Here is a 19,012-nt window from a genome sequence, read left to right as displayed (position 1 = left end):
TGTGGTTGCATACAGTAAGGGGATTTTTCTACATGGACTGTACAGATTTGCATGTATATGTGCATAATGAATGGTCACAAAAGCTGGTCCTTCACTAGATAGCATACTAGTAAATCACACTGCACTATTATAAAGTATTATAATTATAACAACATACACTTCCAATATGGATATCATTAAATTTACTGTATGCAACTATAACAAAAAAACAATGGAAAGCAGCTCACCTGTGAAAAAGATCCAGATTGCACGGAGAGGTGGTAGTATGGCAAATCCAAATTGTGAAAAAAAAAAAGGAAACAAAATCCAGAAAAATAGATCCTTGAAATAACATTTAATTAATATACAGAAAGCCAGAAAAAATCCAATCCAACCCAACACCATATAAAACAAGCAGATGCGTCTCAGACACAGTCCTTAATCATTGCATAAAAAAATGAGTAATGGGTATGCCATGAGTAAGGACTGTGTCTGAAAGTGTCTGATAGTTTTGCATAGTGTTGTATTAGATATTTTTCTGGCTTTTTTGTATATTTCCTAAATGTTATTTCAAGGATTCATTTTGCTGGATTTTACTTATTTTTGATAACAAATACTCTGACTAATTTCTCTCCATTTCTGTATATTTCTATTATATACACTTTCAAAGAATAACATGATCCAATGTTCTGCACCTTCTCTATAGTGACAGCATACAGGGTCAACATGCTAGGATGCAGACTTACAATCATGGATGCTCACTGAATTTTTTAATTATTTTTTTTGCCTTTTGGTGGAAATTGTCACATCTAAGTTTATACCTAATAGTCCTATCCAGTTTACAAACTTTAATGAATGGCCTCATGGGTATATGGTTTAGACAGAAAGTAGCACAGCTTAACATACATCAAAGTGCACCAAATTACTGCCAAAAGTTAGACACATAAAAGTGATACAAATTACGCTTACCTATAGGTTGTGTAAAATTATACAAATGGGTCTGAGGATGCACCAAATGTATCATCTAGCATGAGCCACTACATTAAGCTTGTTAGTTGTTACACTTCTAGATGTCTTGTCTCATTATGAACAGTATAACTACCAGACGACTTGGAAAATCTACCCCAGTGTGTGAATGAGGCTTTAGGCATATCAGAGAATACAATTTCAGGTGTGTTTGCCTCATATCTAGAAAGCTCCAGTCTGCAGTATGTTTTCCATTATGGTGCTACTAAGCATTGTAAAAGATGCTCAATTTTGAATCCTATCTAACCATATCAAAGCCAAGGTGAATTTGTGGTATGTTCTACTCTTCTTTTACATACTGTATTTCTTCAATGCTATGCATGTTAAAAAAATCCTGCATATGTGGAAACTACAAACATGAGGGCTAATTTTTAAAGGTGAATACCAGAGCGGCTAAAGGATTTTTTCTTTTAACTTCATATGATCCTCTAAATCTGTATTAATCTTTCTATTTTGTACCTGCTGTTGAAAGGATTTTCTCCAGGAATTATATGCGTGCTGTCTTTTCCCACCAGAAGTTTAATTCGATCGTAAAAAGACTTTACTGCTGGTGAGCCTGACTGGCTATGTTGGATGATATCAAGAGGGTCACGTGATCCACGGCAAAGTAAACTTGACTGACAAGTTGTTTGCAGACAACAGTCCGGGTCCAGGCAATCCACAAGCCCATCTGAAATAATGTAATAGAAGTGAATTAATATCATTAACACATATACATAACTGTAAGTGACAGCACTGTGGAGCAGAGAACATAAAAATATCTACCAGCTTGCCACTCGTTAACCATTTGTAGCTTCCTGGGAGTCTTAACTTTGTCATGAATAAGAACTTGTGGAATAAGCACACCACCAACCAACAACGCACAGTGTCGTAAATGTAGCAAATAGTTTTAGAACTCCATTCTGCTCTTACAGTCTCAAAAAAAATCCATGTTCAAAAAATGATAATAGTTGTGAACCCAACCTGTAATATGACTATAAATTACAGTACAATAATATTCCACAAATGGTGTAGTTTTTCTCTTTTCTTCAATGAAAACAAGGAGGTAAGATTAGAGGCTCAACCAACCAAAAACAGCCCAAACAATCACAGTAATACAATATTATAATTCTTATAATTTGATCCATCAGGAAGTTTTAATTCACATGGTTGTAGCATAAAATAGATTGTAGGTATAAAGGCGTCCATATGTCCATATACCTTAGATGGCTGTCTGATGAATACTTGTTCAGTTGACAGTGATCTCTCCAGTTTATCCTATACAAATCAACACTCAGGGATAAAAGAGTAAAGGTCCCACACATAATAGATTAATGTCAGCTGAACCCGCCAAAATCAATTGGTTCGATTGAAGGTCTAATGTGTATGGTGGCGCAGGGCGACTGATGGATGGGAGAGATGTAGATAATGCATGTCCAATTTTGGACTGCCGATCACATTTTCTCCCTCAGATAAGCCACAGGTTGATGTCAGTTGTCGGCTTTCTTATAGAGAACACAGCAGCACTTGGCTAAGCAAGCACTCCTCTGTATGGGAATGTTGACTAAAGGGCTGTTGGCCAAGGATCATTCAGCTGACAGCCTTCTAATGTGTATTGCCCCTATAGATAGACCATTAGATAGTTGACTGCTCCAGATTAAATTAGTGGGTTTAGAAGACTTTTTTCTAATGTGTATTAAGGCCTCTATTGTCACATTAACCACAGCAAACTGATGCAGCCAGCACAACGTTTAAGCAAAGCTGCTCCACCACCCTGAGAGCATACAGGTCATGAGAAAAATAAAATGTATTCTATTCAGAGTGTTTTTTCTACTTATACTTTACTCCATTCTCCTTAATATACAAGAACATCACTGTCACACAATCAGCATTCTCAAGAACAAGTTAGAGGCAATGTGAATCATAAAACTTCCTGGCAGGTTCCCCATTACACAGAGATTCAAATTCTACTACTTTATTTCACTACAAATATATGAAATCTGTCACCATTAGGGTTCAGCGAAACGGATCGGACAAATTAAAAAATCGCCGACTTTCGGCAAAGTCGGGTTTCATGAAACCCGACCCGATCCCAGTGTGGGATCGGCCATGAGGTTGGCGATCTTCGCGCCAAAGTCGCGTTTCATATGACGTGTTCAGCGCCATTTTTCAGCCAATGAAGGAGGACGCAGAGTGTGGGCAGCGTGATGACATAGGTCTCGGTCCCCACCATGTTAGAGAAGGGCATGACAGTGATTGGCTTGCTTTCTGCGGCGTCACAGGGGCTATAAAGGGGCATGCACGCCGACCGCCATCTTACTTCTGCCAATCTTAGCATAGGGAGAGGTTGATGCAGCTGCATCAGAAGCAGGGATATAATTAGGGAGGGAAGATTAACCCCCAAACCGCTTGAGCTGTAGCGATTTCCACTGTCCAACACCACCTTTTCTTTGCAGGGACAGTGGAGGCTAGATTTTTGTGCATCAACTCTGTAGCTTATTAGGCTGCCTTATAAGGCTCCCTGATAGCTGCATTGCTGTTTGTACGCTGCTGTGCAAACCAACTGCTTTTTTAAAAGCAAAAATCCTGTTGCTCTTTTCTGCACAGTTATCTTGTTTATTTGTCCACACTTTTGTGTGCAGCAGTCCTTTTTATTGCTGGCTGCCATACTTGTCCTGAGATCATTGTAGGGAGATTGAAATTGTACTACAGTACTTGTACTTTTTTATATATCTTCCAGCCACGGTCTGCCACTTACATTGTGTAGTGTAATACACTGGGCCTGAGTTTGGGTGCAGTTTCCGCCCCCAAAAAAGGGAGATTTAAATTGACACTAAGTTGATCTACGTCCGTTCTATTTGTCGTATATCTTCCAGCCACGTTCTGCCACTTACATTGTGTAGTAAAATACACTGGGCCTGAGTTTTTCTGCAGTCTCCCCCCCAAAAAAGGGAGATTTACATTGGCACTAAGTGGATCTACGTCAGATCTGTTTGTCATATATCTTCCAGCCACGTTCTGCCACTTACATTGTGTAGTGAAATACACTGGGCCTGAGTTTTTCTGCAGTTCCCCCCCCAAAAAAGGGAGATTTACATTGGCACTAAGTGGATCTACGTCAGTTCTGTTTGTCATATATCTTCTAGCCACATTCTGCCACTTACATTGTGTAGTGTAATACACTGGGCCTGAGTTTGGGTGCAGCTTCTCCCCCAAAAAAGGGAGATTTAAATTGGCACTAAGTGGATCTAAGTCAGTTCTGTTTGTCGTATATCTTCCAGTCACGTTCTGCCACTTACATTGTGTAGTGTAATACACTGGGCCTGAGTTTGGGTGCAGTTTCCCCCCCAAAAAAGGGAGATTTAAATTGACACTAAGTGGATCTACGTCAGTTCTGTTTGTCATATATCTTCCAGCCACGTTCTGCCATTTACATTGTGTAGTGAAATACACTGGGCCTGAGTTTTTCTGCAGTCTCTCGCCCAAAAAAAAGGAGATTTACATTGGCACTAAGTGAATCTACTTCAGTTCTGTTTGTCATATATCTTCCAGCCACGTTCTGCCACTTACATTGTGTAGTGAAATACACTGGGCCTGAGTTTTTCTGCAGTTTCCCCCCCAAAAAAAGGGAGATTGACATTGCCACTAAGTGGATCTACGTCAGTTCTGTTTGTCGTATATCTTCCAGCCACGTTCTGCCACTTACATTGTGTAGTGTAATACACTGGGCCTGAGTTTGGGTGCAGTTTCCCCTCCCAAAAAAGGGAGATTTAAATTGGCACTAAGTGAATCTACGTCAGTTCTGTTTGTTGTATGTCTTCCAGCCACGTTCTGCCACTTACATTGTGTAGTGTAATACACTGGGCCTGAGTTTGTTTGCAGTCTCCCCCCAAAAAACGGAGATTTAAATTCTCAACAAGTTTATATACACCTTCTACCTTGTTTTACAGTACCATATAATGATTGTTGTTTTGATTACATTTTCCCAAAAATGAGGAAGTCTGGTGGAAGAGGCTGTGGGCGGTCGTTGCCAGCTGGTAATGATGGTGGTGGTTGTGTTGGTGGTGGTGGTGGAGCATCTGGTGGTAGTGGGAAAAGCAAAATAGCACCTAAGGCTCGAGGTGTTGAGCCAGCGTCATCGTCTGGCTACACAAGGCCTCGAAGGCTTCCTTATCTGAGAGTAGGAAAACCGCTTTTAAAGCTGGAGCAGCAGGAAAAAGTTTTGGCTTTTCTTGCTGACTAAGCCTCTAGCTCTTTCGCCTCCTCTTCAGAAAGTTCGAAATATAAAAGCAGCGAGTCAGTGGATGCTCCCGGTCAGGAACAAGTTGCTTCCTTGTGTCCTTCACCCAAAGCAAAAGTGAATGATGCGGCAGGCGACACTACAGTTTACTCCATGGAGCTCTTTACACATACCGTGCCAGGGTTAGAAAGGGAAATTGTTAACTGCCCATTACAAGATGAATCGGACATGGAGTGCACAGGTGCACAGCCACAGCTAGATTATTATGCTGTTCCATTCACTCAGATCACTACATTGCCCTCGCAGTGTACTGAGCCAGAATCTGACCCTGATGAGACTATGGTGCCCCGTCACGAACGCTATAGCACCTTACACGGTGACACAGAGGAAGGTGCACATGACATTGAAGAGGAGGTGATAGATGACCCAGTTGTTGACCCAGTTTGGCAGACATTGGGGGAACAGGGTGCCGCTGGCAGTGGCTCTGAAGCGGAGGAGGATGATCCGCAGGAGGCATCTACATCGCAACAGCTTTCATCTGGCAGGCCCGTATCTGGCCAAAAACGTTTGACAAAACCAAAAACACTTTTAGGACAGCGTGGCCATCTGGTGAAAGTAGCACAGCGTGCAAAGCCTGAAAAGGTATTCGATAGTAGGAAGAGTGCAGCGTGGGAATTTTTTAACCAAGATCCGAATGATTAGTGCAAAGTTATCTGTAAGAAATGCTCAAAGACCTTTAGCAGAGGGAAGAATGTCCAAAATTTAAATACAACGTGCATGCGTAGACATTTAACCAGCATGCACTTGCAAGCCTGGCTGGACTAACTACCAAACGTCCCGTACCGTTGGTGCACCCGCTCAGAATCAAGGTAGTCAACAACGCTACATTGCTTCCCTCACTGTAAGCCCACCGGTTAGGACACCACCAGTAGCAAATGTGGAGGTATCGTAGCAAGGCCAAAGCAGTCAGGGAATCACAAGGTTCTTGGTAGGCAACACTGTATGTAGGCCAACATCAAGAATACCATCACCAACCCTCTCTCAATCTGCCATGTCCACCACCACCCCCGCTAGTTCCACCATATGCAGCTCTCCAGTCCAGCTCACCCTACAAGAGACTCTCGTTAGGAAAAGGAAGTACTCATCCTCTCATCCGCGTACACAGGGTTTGAACGCCCACATTGCTAGACTAATCTTGTTAGAGATGATGCTTTACCAGTTGGTTGAAAGGAAAGCTTTCAAAGCCCTGATCGCCTACGCAGTACCACGCTATGACCTACCCAGTTGACACTTCTTTGCGAGAAAAGCCATCCCAGCCCTCCACCAGCATATCAAAGACCGCATTGTCCATGCACTCAGGCAATCAGTCAGTAGAAAGGTGCACCTCACAACAGATGCATGGTCCAGTAGGCATGGCCAGGGACGCTACGTGTCCATCATGGCGCACTGGGTTAATGTGGTAAATGCAGGGTCCACAGGGGACAGCCATAGTGCGACAGTTCTGCCTAGCCCACAGTCTAGGAAACAGTTGGCTGTAGGTGTTCGCCACCCCTCCTCCTCCTCCTCCAGAAGCAAAAGCTCGTCCACAGAGCGCAGTCGCATGACCACTCCATCCGCAGCTGGCAGTGTTGCACATGAGGTGTCCCATTATGGAACAGCTAGTGGTAAGTGTCAGCAGGCGGTGTTGGAAATGAAGTGATTGGGCGACAACAGACACAATGCAGAAGTACTGGCCGAGTACTTGCAGCAAGATACTCAGTCATGGCTGGGCAGTGTACATCTTGAGGCAGGCAAGGTAGTCAGTGATATCGGAAGGAATTTTATGGCTGCCATAGCCATTTCAGAACTGAAACACATACCTTGCCTGGCTCACACCTTGAACCTGGTAGTGCAGTGCTTCCTGAAAAATTATCCGGGGTTACCAGCCCTGCTCCTGAAGGTGCGAAGACTTTGCTCGCACATCCGCCGGTCGCCCGTACACTCCAGCCGTATGCTGAACCATCAGCGATCGCTAAACCTTCCCCAGCACCGCCTAATAATTGACGTTGCAACAAGGTGGAACTCCACACTGCACATGCTTCAGAAGCTGTGCGAACAGAGGCATGCTGTAATGTATTTGTGGGAGGATACACATACACGGGCAGGCAGTTGGATGGCAGACATGGAGTTGTCTGGTGTGCAGTGGTCGAAGCTACAAGACCTCTGTCAAGTCCTTCAGTGTTTTGAGGAATGTACATGGCTGGTAAGTGCAGACGATGCCATCATAAGCATGAGCATCTCACTAATGCGTCTGCTGATGCAAAGTTTGACGCACATTAAGGAGCAGGTGTCTGTGGCTGAGGAGGAGGGAAGCCTTGATGACAATCAGGCTTTGTCTGCTCAGGGAACTCTCCTGGACGAGGTGGCGGACAAACAGGAGGAGGATGATGGGGACAAATATTTATGGGAGGAGGATGCTTCTCAGGGGGCAATAGAAACTGGCGGCGTTGCAAGGTCAGGTACAGGGTTTTTGCGGGATACAAATGATGTTGATTTGCAAGAAAGTGCTCCTCAATCCAGCACAAGCAGTGAATTGACACCTGGAACATTGGCCCACATGGCTGAGTATGCCTTGCGTATCCTAAAAAGGGACCCCCGCATTATCAAAATGATGACCGATGACGATTACTGGTTGGCCTGCCTCCTGGATCCACGATATAAAGGGAAATTACAAAATATCATGCCACATGAGAACCTTGAGCAAATTTGGTTCAGGCATTTCCAGCACACAGCAGCGGTGATGGTTCTCACACGAGCTGTAGGGGGCTACATGGCAGAGGTGTTAGAGGTGCACAAATCAGAAGTGGCGTTGGACAGAGGGGTTTTATGACCAGGTTGTGGAGAGATTTCGCAATGACCGCAGACACAACAGGTACTGCTGCATCGATTCAAAGTGACAGGAGACTGCATTTGTCCAGTATGGTTACAAACTATTTTTCCTCCCTTATCGATGTTCTCCCTCGCAGGTCATTCCCCTTTGATTACTGGGCATCCAAAATAGACACCAGGCCTGAATTGGCAGAATATGCATTACAGGAGCTCGCTTGCCCAGCTGCTAGTGTGCTATCAGAAAGAGTCTTCAGTGCTGCTGGTTCAATACTGACCGAAAAAAGGACTTGTCTGGCTATCCGAAATGTTGATGATCTAACCTTCATTAAAATGAACCAATCATGGATTTCAAATTATTTTGCCCCACCTGCCCCTGCTGACATGTAGCTTGCCTGAAAAATGTCTTGCTTTTGGCCTCCTCATACTGACTTCTCCAATTCATCCATTTGCAGCTGCTGAATGTCCACCATAGGCCATTTTTTTACCTCCCTAAATGGGCTGACTCCCCCCACATGGCCGTGGTCACCACTTGGTGCAAGCACCCGTGCGAGTGCCTTTTGCCTGGACAGGTGGGTGTGCCCACTCTTGGGCAATGGCACTGGCACAGGGTCCCTCATAGTACAAGGAAGTGTCTCTGATGGTGGTGGTGCACAACCAACGTCAGACACACTGTCATAATATGAGGGGCCCTGTTCCAGTACCGCCGCCCACGAGAGAGTGTTCCCCCCAGCTCAAACAGTGCTCTACCACTTGCAAAACTTACCTCTCCCTGCTCCACCACTGTTTAGTCTGTGCTGTTAAATCCTTCAAATGGCACTGCCAATACAAATTTGTTGAAATGATAGATGATAGTAAAAATATACAGGGGCCCTGCCCTCCATTTAGACCAGTTAATACTTTGCGCGAACTACCACTGTCTGCTACTCAGCAGAGGAGCCCACCCCTGTACCTAGCTATGCCAACTGTTTATTTAGGAACATTGTTTTGGCAGACGTTTAGCCCACTTTACTATTTTGGCCTGCTAACTGTGTCAGCCACTCCTTCCAGTTGTCCTCCACCGAACAAAGGAATGCCGCCTGTGCACTCCTGTAACCATTTTTGAACTGCATTTAGCCTACATTTTTATTTTAGGTCTACTAAGTCTGTCTGCGCCTCTCAATACAGCTGTCCTCCACTGATCAAAGCAATGCCGCCTGTTTATTCCGGTTATCATTTTTGAACTGCTTTGAGCCTACTTTCTTAATGTGGGCCTACAAACTGTGTCTGCGCCACTCATTACAGCTGTCCTCCATTGAACAAAGCTATGCCGCCTGTTTACTCCTGTTACCATTTTTGAACTGCTTGGAGCCTACTTTTTTAAATGTGGGCCTACAAACTGTGTCTGCACCATTCATTATAGCTGTCCTCCATTGAACAAAGCTATGCCGCCTGTTTACTCCTGTTACCATTTTTGAACTGCTTGGAGCCTACTTTTTTAAATGTGGGCCTACAAACTGTGTCTGCACCACTCATTACAGTTGTCCTCCTTTGAACAAAGCTATGCCGCCTGTTTACTCCTGTTACCATTTTTGAACTGCTTGGAGCCTACTTTTTTAATGTGGGCCTACAAACTGTGTCTGCTCCACTCATTACAGCTGTCCTCCATTGAACAAAGCTATGCCGCCTGTTTACTCCTGTTACCATTTTTGAACTGCTTGGAGCCTACTTTTTTAAATGTGGGCCTACAAACTGTCTGCACCACTCATTACAGTTGTTCTCCATTAAACAAAGCTATGCCGCCTGTTTAGTCCTGTTATCTATTTTGAACTGCATTTAGCCTACTTACTTATTTGGGCCTACTAACTGTGTCAGCCTCTCATTACAGTTGTCCTCCACTGAACAAAGCAATGCCGCCTGTTTAGTTCTGTTAGCTATTTTGAACTGCATTTAGCCTACTTATTTTTTTGGGCCTACTAACTGTGTCTGCCCCTCATTACAGTTGTCCTCCACTGAACAAACCAATGCCGCCTGTTTAGTCCTGTTACAGAATTTGAACTGCATTTTGCCTACTTACTTTTTTGGGCCTACTAACTGTGTCTGCCCCTCATTACAGTTGTCCTCCATTGAACAAAGCAATGCCGCCTGTTTAGTCCTGTTACAGAATTTGAACTGCATTTAGCCTACTTACTTTTTTGGGCCTACTAACTGTGTCTGCCCCTCATTACAGTTGTCCTCCACTGTACAAAGCAATGCCGCCTGTTTAGTCCTGTTACAGATTTTGAACTGCATTTAGCCTACTTACTTTTTTGGGCCTACTAACTGTGTCTGCTCCTCATTACAGTTGTCCTCCACTGAACAAACCAATGCCGCCTGTTTAGTCTTGTTACAGATTTTGAACTGCATTTAGCCTACTTACTGTTTTGGGCCTACTAACTGTGTCTGCCCCTCATTACAGTTGTCCTCCACTGTACAAAGCAATGCCGCCTGTTTAGTCCTGTTACAGATTTTGAACTGCATTTAGCCTACTTACTTTTTTGGGCCTACTAACTGTGTCTGCCCTTCATTACAGTTGTCCTCCACTGAACAAACCAATGCCGCCTGTTTAGTCCTGTTACAGATTTTGAACTGCATTTAGCCTACTTACTTTTTTGGGCCTACTAACTGTGTCTGCCCCTCATTACAGTTGTCCTCCACTGAATAAAGCAATGCCGCCTGTTTAGTCCTGTTAGCTATTTTAAACAACATTTAGCCTACTTACTTATTTGGGCCTACTAACTGTGTCAGCCTCTCATTACAGTTGTCCTCCACTTGTCAGGACTCTGAACATTTTTTACCTTTTGTGCATCACTGCCCTTTTCCAACATGGCGTCTTTGGTCTCATGTGCACTTGTCTTCCTGCTATAAAACTTCACCCCAGCCTTCAGTCTGTGCTAGATTATTCTGCCTTGCATCCAGCTCCTGACCTCTGATTACTTCCTGGCTATACACCTGCTCCTGTGAACCTGTGTGGTGATCCTGCTACTCTGCTCTGAGTTCCTGCTGCATACACAAGTCTCCAGTAATCCTCCTTCATCTGCTGCTCGTGTTTACTTGATCTTCATTTGCTGGACATGTAAGCTGCTGCTGCTGAAATAACCTGAGGCTATTAACCAGGCCTCCCTGGTTGAGCTAAGATATGATTTGAACTGCCTTAAAAGCATATCTATCTGTGTCTGGACTAAGTCAAGGATTTATTCGTGTCAAGTATCCATTCCCCAAGTATAACTGTACTTCATAGACTTTCTGCTTGATTGCTTGTTTCTCTGAAGTTTCCTATAGACTGCTAAGCTGCGTTTATTATTTGCACCAAGTGTTGTGGACTTGAGTTTCTCTCTGCGCCTGTTTGAATCACCGTGTGACAATATAGACTTTACCACTTATAAAACTGTATCCTGTAGTTGTCTTGTTCCACGCAAAGAGTCTCCTGAGTTATCCCCTATAATTATTACAGGATAATCTAGCCTAAAAAAAAAAAAAAAAAAAAGGAGGAGACTGCTGGAACAATGACTGCAAAAAGCAGAGTAGAGCAGGTGTTTTCCATAATTAGATCACTGCAGAAAGATGTGGAAGGTCTGCAAAAGAAGTTTGAAAGCTTTGAACTCAATCATCAGGTGTTTGGACAAACTTTGCAGGACTTGAGCAACTGCATGGCAGCCCAGGAAAACAAACTTGCTGGCATAGAGTCCCAGTATGGACGGGCTTTTCAGGACATAAGCACGCAAATAGCTGCACAAGTGACTTTACCCTCTGGGCAACCGCCACCAGCTAGCCCACCTAAGTTGCCCCCATTCAGATTTAATAGTGATCGCGACAAATTTCGTGGCTTTGTGAATCAATGTATGCTATATTTTGATGTGCATGCTGTCCGATTTCCTACTGATAGATCCAAAGTATTGTGTGTAATAATGCTACTGACCTCACGAGCGCTCGCCTGGGCGAATCCAATGATTGAGTCTCGTGACCCATGGTTAAATGACTTGGATGATTTCTTGGCCGCTATGGCATTAATGTTTGATGACCCTAATCGCCGTGTAACTGCTGAATCTGCTTTGTTGTCTTTACGCCAGGCTAAACGTTCTGTTATTTAGTATGCCGCTGAATTCAGGAGATTGGCGGTAGATACCAATTGGGACAGTTATGCACAATTGCCTATTTTTAAAAGGGGTCTGTCTAGTATTGTAAAAGATGAACTAGCCCACTCTGAGTCACCACAAGAGCTAGAGACATTTATACAGCATTGTGTGCGCATAGACATTCGCCTTACTGAGCGTAGGCAGGAGAAATTTGCTGCATATAACCGTGTTTCTAACTTTTCCCTTCCTTCCAAAGAGCCTGCAGGTAAAACCTCTTGGGAGGTGGAGGAGGTGCCCATGCAAATTTATTCCGTTCAGAGGCACGAGATCAATGAGCGCCGGGAGCATCGCCTTATTTATCAATCTATTTTTCTACTGCGGCCAGTCTGACCACTTCTTGATCAATTGTCCTAAGTGTCCTAGATGGCCTAACAAGGTGCTAGCAGCAATAGGGGAGTATGACAACTGTGATGATGAATCTGACATCTCTGAATGTAGCCTGCCTTTAATCGCTCTATTCCATTCACTTTCTATGACTTCACCCCCCAAGGAGCTGAAGGAAAAGAACTCTCACTGTTCTCTCCCTATTAAGATCCTGTGTTCAGGACAGTGGATTTCCAGTAAGCTATGATTGACTCTGGTGCAGGTGGCAATTTCATGGATATCGCATTTGCCAAGGAACGTGGTATTAAAATTCAGCAAAGAGCCTCTCCAATTACCATGGAAACAGTGGATGGGTCACCTTTAATCTCTGGGCCTGTGGATCAGGAGACCGTACCCCTTGAAATTTTGTTGGAGCCTAATCATCAGGAGCAACTTTCTTTCTTGCTAATTTCTTCTCCTCATTTTCCTGTGATTTTAGGAATTCCTTGGTTGCGTTCTCAAAACCCAATTATCAACTGGGAGACCAAGGAGATTATCTTCCCAACAAGGAGCAACTCAGCGTTAACAGAAGCTGTCCCTGAGTCCACGGCTACGGAACCACATGTACAGGTATTTTCTTTACCTCCAGCTTATAAACAGTTCTCTGACATCTGTGACAAGAAGAATGCAGATCAGCTTCCTCCACACAGGCTTTAAGACTGTCCCATTGAGCTGCTGCCCGGGGCAGCCATTCCTTTTGGTAACGAATACCCTTTGGCAGCACCTGAGCTTCAAGCCTTAAAAGAGTATATTGATGAAAATCTGGCCAAAGGCTTCATACGTCCTTCCTCCTCACCAGCAGGGGCACCTATATTTTTTGTAAAGAAGAAGGACGGGACCCTGAGACCCTGAGTTGACTATCGAGAACTCAATAAGGTAACCGTACGAAACCGTTACCCTTTGCCTCTGATTCCAGAATTACTGGAAAGAGTCCACCATGCTAAGGTGTTCTCTAAACTGGATCTTCGTGGGGCTTATAATTTGGTGCGTATTCGTCCAGGGGATGAGTGGAAGACAGCATTCAGATGCCGGTATGAACATTTTGAATCTCTTGTGATGCCCTTTGGGCTTTGTAACGCCCCTGCAACATTTCAACACCTTGCTAATGACATTTTCAGAGATTTGTTGGACCAGTTTGTAGTGATCTATTTGGACGATGTACTAATCTTTTCTGACTCTCTACAGGAACATGAAGAACATGTCAAAACTGTTTTAAGACGTCTGAAAGAGAACCATCTGTATATTAAGCCGGAGAAATGCAAGTTCCATTATTCTGAGATACAGTTCTTAGGGTATATCATCTCTCCCTAGGGGCTGAACATGGAATCTGGTAAGATTCAGGCTATCCTTGACTGGCCGGTACCCAAGAACGTTAAAGAGGTCCAACGTTTTATTGGTTTTGCAAATTTCTACAGACGCTTCATTCGAAATTTTTCTGATATTGTCCGTCTCATTACTTCCTTGACAAAGAAGGAAAAACCCTTTAAGTGGTCATCACAGGCCCAAGAAGCTTTTGATCGGCTGAAGATCTGTTTCACATCAGCACCGCTGTTGATACACCCAGATCCAACACTTTCTTTCATTGTGGAGGTGGACGCTTCTGATAATGCTTTGGGGGCTATTCTCTCCAAAAGAACTGGAGAGAAGGGTCTTCTACATCCTTGTGCTTTCTTTTCCCGTAGACTAACCTCAGCAGAGAAGAATTACGACGTGGGAGACAAGGAATTGCTGGCTATTATTGCGGCTTTTATAGAATGGAGGCATCATCTGCAAGGAGCTGCACGACAGATCATAGTGCTAACTGACCATAGCAATCTAGAGTTCCTTAGATCCGCTAGATGTCTTTCTCCTGGTCAGGCTCGTTGGAACTTATTTTTAAATCAATTTAACTTTGTTATCTCGTACCGTCAAGGTTCTCGTAATGGGAAGGCTGATGCTTTATCCCGAATCCATGCTGCGGATTCCGTACCTGGAGCCCCGTCCAAGACCATTCTATCTGATGCCAATTTCATCCGAGTTATCCATGATCAGGACTTGTGGAAGGAGTCCAGGGAGGCCTATGAAGGTGATGTATTTCTGGCCAACCCACCTGTGGATATTAATCTTGTCTTTAAGGGTGGCATGTGGTTCAGAGACCGACGTATCTACGTCCCGGAGGTCGTCCATCTGCAGATCCTCAAGTTGGTACATGACTCCAAGTTGGCTGGTCACAGGGGGGTACAGAAGACACAAGAGTTCCTGAGCCGATTTTTCTGGTGGCCAACTTGTCTGAAGGATACCAAGGACTATGTTCTCTCTTGCGAGGTATGTGCCCATTACAAGACTCCTCATGTGGCACCTACGGGTCTTCTACAACCATTACCTGTTCCGTCCCGCCCTTGGGGGTCTATATCAATGGACTTTATTGTGGAGCTGCCTACATCGGGGGGCATGAATACAATCATGGTGGTAGTTGATCGCCTGACTAAAGCTGCTCATTTTGTTCCGTGCACCGGCCTCCCCTCAGCTAAAGATACAGTGAACTTGGTTATACAGAATGTCTTTCGGTTGCATGGGGTGCCGGATGAGATCATCTCTGACCATGGAGTACAGTTCACTTCAAGATTCTGGAAGTGGTTTTGCTCTGCACTCAATATTAACATCTGTCTCTCTTCTGCTTACCATCCCCAGACAAATGGTCAGACTGAGCGTACCAACCAGATGCTGGAACAATATCTAAGATGCTATGTCAGCCATCTCCACGATGATTGGTTGGAGTTGTTGCCGTTAGCCGAATTTTCATACAATAATTCTCAGAGCGCCTCCACTAAATTTACACCTTTCTTTGCCAATCTGGGTTATCATCCGTGTATTTTACCTAGGTCTCCAATTAATTCTCCGGTTCCAGCAGTGGAGGAAAGGCTGACTGCGATGAGACAAAATCTGGAGGTTCTGAAGGAATCCCTGACCACAGCTCAAGAACGTTATAAGAGATCGGCTGATAGATTCTGTAAACCTGCACCCATGTTCAAGGTAGGAGATTCCATGTGGTTAGCAACTAAGAATCTGAAGTTAAACATTCCTTCACAAAAACTTGGACAGAAATTCATTGGCCCTTTCAAGATCAATGGTATTGTGAGGTCTGTGGCCTGCCGGCTGAAGCTACCTAGGACAATGAAGGTACACCCAGTTTTTCATGTATCTTTACTAAAGCCTGTATCTCCTAATACCTTCCAGGGACGTGTTGTGCCAACTTCGCAGCCTGTGGTGATTGATGGGCAAGAACAATTTGTGGTGGAGGAAATTATTGATTCCAGGATTCGCAGAAATCGGCTCCAATATATGATAAGATGGCAGCGATATCCCCCTGAGGAAGACTCTTGGGAACCTGTGGAAAACATCAATGCCCAACAGAAGATTTCTCGTTTTCATCAGAGATTCCCTGAGAAACCAGGTCCAGGATCATCCTGAGGCCACTTCTACGGAGGGAGTAATGTCAGGACTCTGAATATTTTTTACCTTTTGTGCATCACTGCCCTTTTCCAACATGGCGTCTTTGGTCTCATGTGCACTTGTCTTCCTGCTATAAAACTCCACTCTAGTCTGTGCTAGATTATTCTGCCTTGCATCCAGCTCCTGACCTCTGATTACTTCCTGGCTATACACCTGCTCCTGTGAAACTGTGTGGTGATCCTGCTACTCTGCTCTGAGTTCCTGCTGCATACACAAGTCTCCAGTAATCCTCCTTCATCTGCTGCTCGTGTTTACTTGATCTTCATTTGCTGGACATGTAAGCTGCTGCTGCTGAAATAACCTGAGGCTATTAACCAGGCCTCCCTGGTTGAGCTAAGATATGATTTGAACTGCCTTAAAAGCATATCTATCTGTGTCTGGACTAAGTCAAGGATTTATTCGTGTCAAGTATCCATTCCCCAAGTATAACTGTACTTCATAGACTTTCTGCTTGATTGCTTGTTTCTCTGAAGTTTCCTATAGACTGCTAAGCTGCGTTTATTATTTGCACCAAGTGTTGTGGACTTGAGTTTCTCTCTGCGCCTGTTTGAATCACCGTGTGACAATATAGACTTTACCACTTATAAAACTGTGTCCTGTAGTTGTCTTGTTCCATGCAAAGTCTCCTGAGTTATACCCTATAATTATTACACCACTGAACAAACAATGCCACCTGTTTAGTCCTGTTAGCTATTTTAAACAACATTTAGCCTACTTACTTATTTGGGCCTACTAACTGTGTCAGCCTCTCATTACAGTTTTCCTCCACTGAACAAAGCAATGCCGCCTGTGTACTCCTGTTTCCAATTTGGAATTGCATTTCGCCAACTTTCTTATTTGGGCCTATATCTGTGCTTCCTCCTCATCCTGCCCATTGGCCAACCACTGCTAGATGAGTCTGCTGGTACATTGACCCAGACCACTACATTCCCCTTGCACTCTACACAGCCAGAATCTGACCCTGCTGAAAGTCAGGTTCCCCTTCCCGCATACTATACCACCTTACACGGAGCAAAGAAGAAGGTGCAGATGAAAGTGCAGGTTCCTTCATCAGGTGGGGGGGCATACTCGTTGGCGACGTCACTGGCACAGGGCCCCTCATAGTATGCAAAAGTGTCTCTGGCAGTGGGAGGCGCCGCCCGCCATCAAACACACCGCCGTACTATGAGGGGGCCTGTGCCAGTGCCAACTAGTGGCCCCTTCTGCTTGCTCAGGATCACAGCACTTGCAAAGTTGAAATACTTACCTCTCCCTGCCCCACCGCCGTGACGTATTCTGCGTTTCCTGGGCCCACGAAAATCTTGAGCCAGCCCCACCCCCCCACAACTTTAGCCAAATGACCCCCAGTTTTCAATGCCTAACTATTATTATAAAGTAAATTAAGATTAACAAGCTTCAGTAATAAGAATTGATGTTTTTGGCATTAAAATGGGCACTGTAGGTGTTTTCCTGTCCTCCACTCACTGCCGACTTTGATTCCCCATTGACTTGCATTGGGTTTCGTGTTTCGGTCGGCCCCCGACGTTTTGCAATAATTGGCCGATTTCACCCGACCCGACTTTTCAGAAAGTCGGGTTTCGCGAAACCCGACTCGATCCTAAAAAAGTGAAAGTCGGTCAACTCTAGTCACCATAACATCACAGCTCTTCTACAGGACACACGACCTTACAAATCCTCCTCATTCTTCCAGACAATGGATAAGAATACATAACACTGTGTTTCTGATTCTTAAGTCTCATCTGTCACTACAGGTTGCTCATTTAAGTACCTGATTGTTAGTGAAGAACAAGTGTGTATGCTCCGATGTGCAAAAGGAAGGATAGAGTTTTTGTAACTAATCTTTTAAATGTGAAATCAATATCACCACAATAATATGACCATGTCTGGCAAATTATACTCTTCTTAAGGTAATTAAATGCATAAGTGATTCTGTTAAGCTGCTTGCATATGACTGATACAGAATGACACAGATAAATTGGGCTCATTGCTAAGAATGCTACTGACAACCAATCCGGTAGATTTTATCTCACAGAGCTAATGCAGGTTCCCCACAAGCCTTCATGCTCTGGGACTGATTGCTACCAAGACTTCTCTGTGTGGGACGAAATACAGCAAGGGATCATCTGTAAAAGTCATGAATCCATCAACTTTTAGTCAGTATTTTTATGTAGTTCTATTTGCAAGGTTTTAGATATAATTATGTATATAATATTTATATATATCTAGAGAGAGATGTGTTCTTCCAAAGAATGGTTCACACATCATAATGGCTGTGCTCGCGTCTGTTAAGGTGTAATTGTCATCTGTTGAAACTCATATGTTTCATTACACTTTTTATGTCTATTAATACGTGTGAACCTATTATTCCCACATGACCTCATAACAGCAGAATGATAATGGACTTTTACAGGCAAGCACTTTGTGAAGACACTGAACTTTAAATTGGCACACCAATCTCCCAGCAGTGGCCTGTCAGTCAGGAGAATCACATCATTGTGCCAGTGAGCCCCTTTGGATATAGTCTGACATTGCAATCTCCACTAAATTACCCTGTCACTGCCAATCTTACAGTTATCTTGCAAACAATCAAGTAGGCAATCAAACTGCTCAGAATTGCCAGTTCAGTACCTGGAAGGTTAGTATGTCTCCATTCAACAGCAGTAAAAAAGAATATCATTCTTTTGACATTGGATGAGAGAGTTATATATTTATTTCTTATTTCCTTTATAGCAAAGGGCAGCACTCTATGATATCTGAATATACCCTTCAAGACCACTGTGACTTTGTTCATTCAGTTTCACAGAACATTACGTATATAACGTATATATCAAAGACAATTCATAGAGTGAGAATGGAATATTGGAAGTGTGTCACCACTCATTACAAATACAGTATACAGGTATGGTTCACTGAT

The 19,012-nt window shown here is 43.9% G+C and overlaps 1 protein-coding gene across 7 annotated transcripts in view; it reads right to left on the bottom strand.

The window, feature by feature from the left end:
- LOC143776520 (teneurin-2-like) overlaps positions 1 to 19,012 on the bottom strand; it is a 3,926,626-nt gene that overhangs the window by 690,059 nt on the left and 3,217,555 nt on the right. For all 7 annotated transcript variants that reach the window (XM_077265978.1, XM_077265979.1, XM_077265980.1 and 4 more), the window contains one exon: positions 1,465 to 1,675. In XM_077265978.1, the coding sequence (XP_077122093.1) occupies positions 1,465 to 1,675 (211 nt within the window). The remainder of the gene's footprint in view (positions 1 to 1,464; positions 1,676 to 19,012) is intronic.

Source organism: Ranitomeya variabilis, chromosome 5 (assembly GCF_051348905.1).
Source record: "Ranitomeya variabilis isolate aRanVar5 chromosome 5, aRanVar5.hap1, whole genome shotgun sequence".
NCBI classification, from domain to species: Eukaryota; Metazoa; Chordata; class Amphibia; order Anura; family Dendrobatidae; genus Ranitomeya; species Ranitomeya variabilis.
The sequence above is the reverse complement of the archived record's forward strand: the minus strand, read 5'-3'. Positions and strand labels throughout refer to the sequence as shown.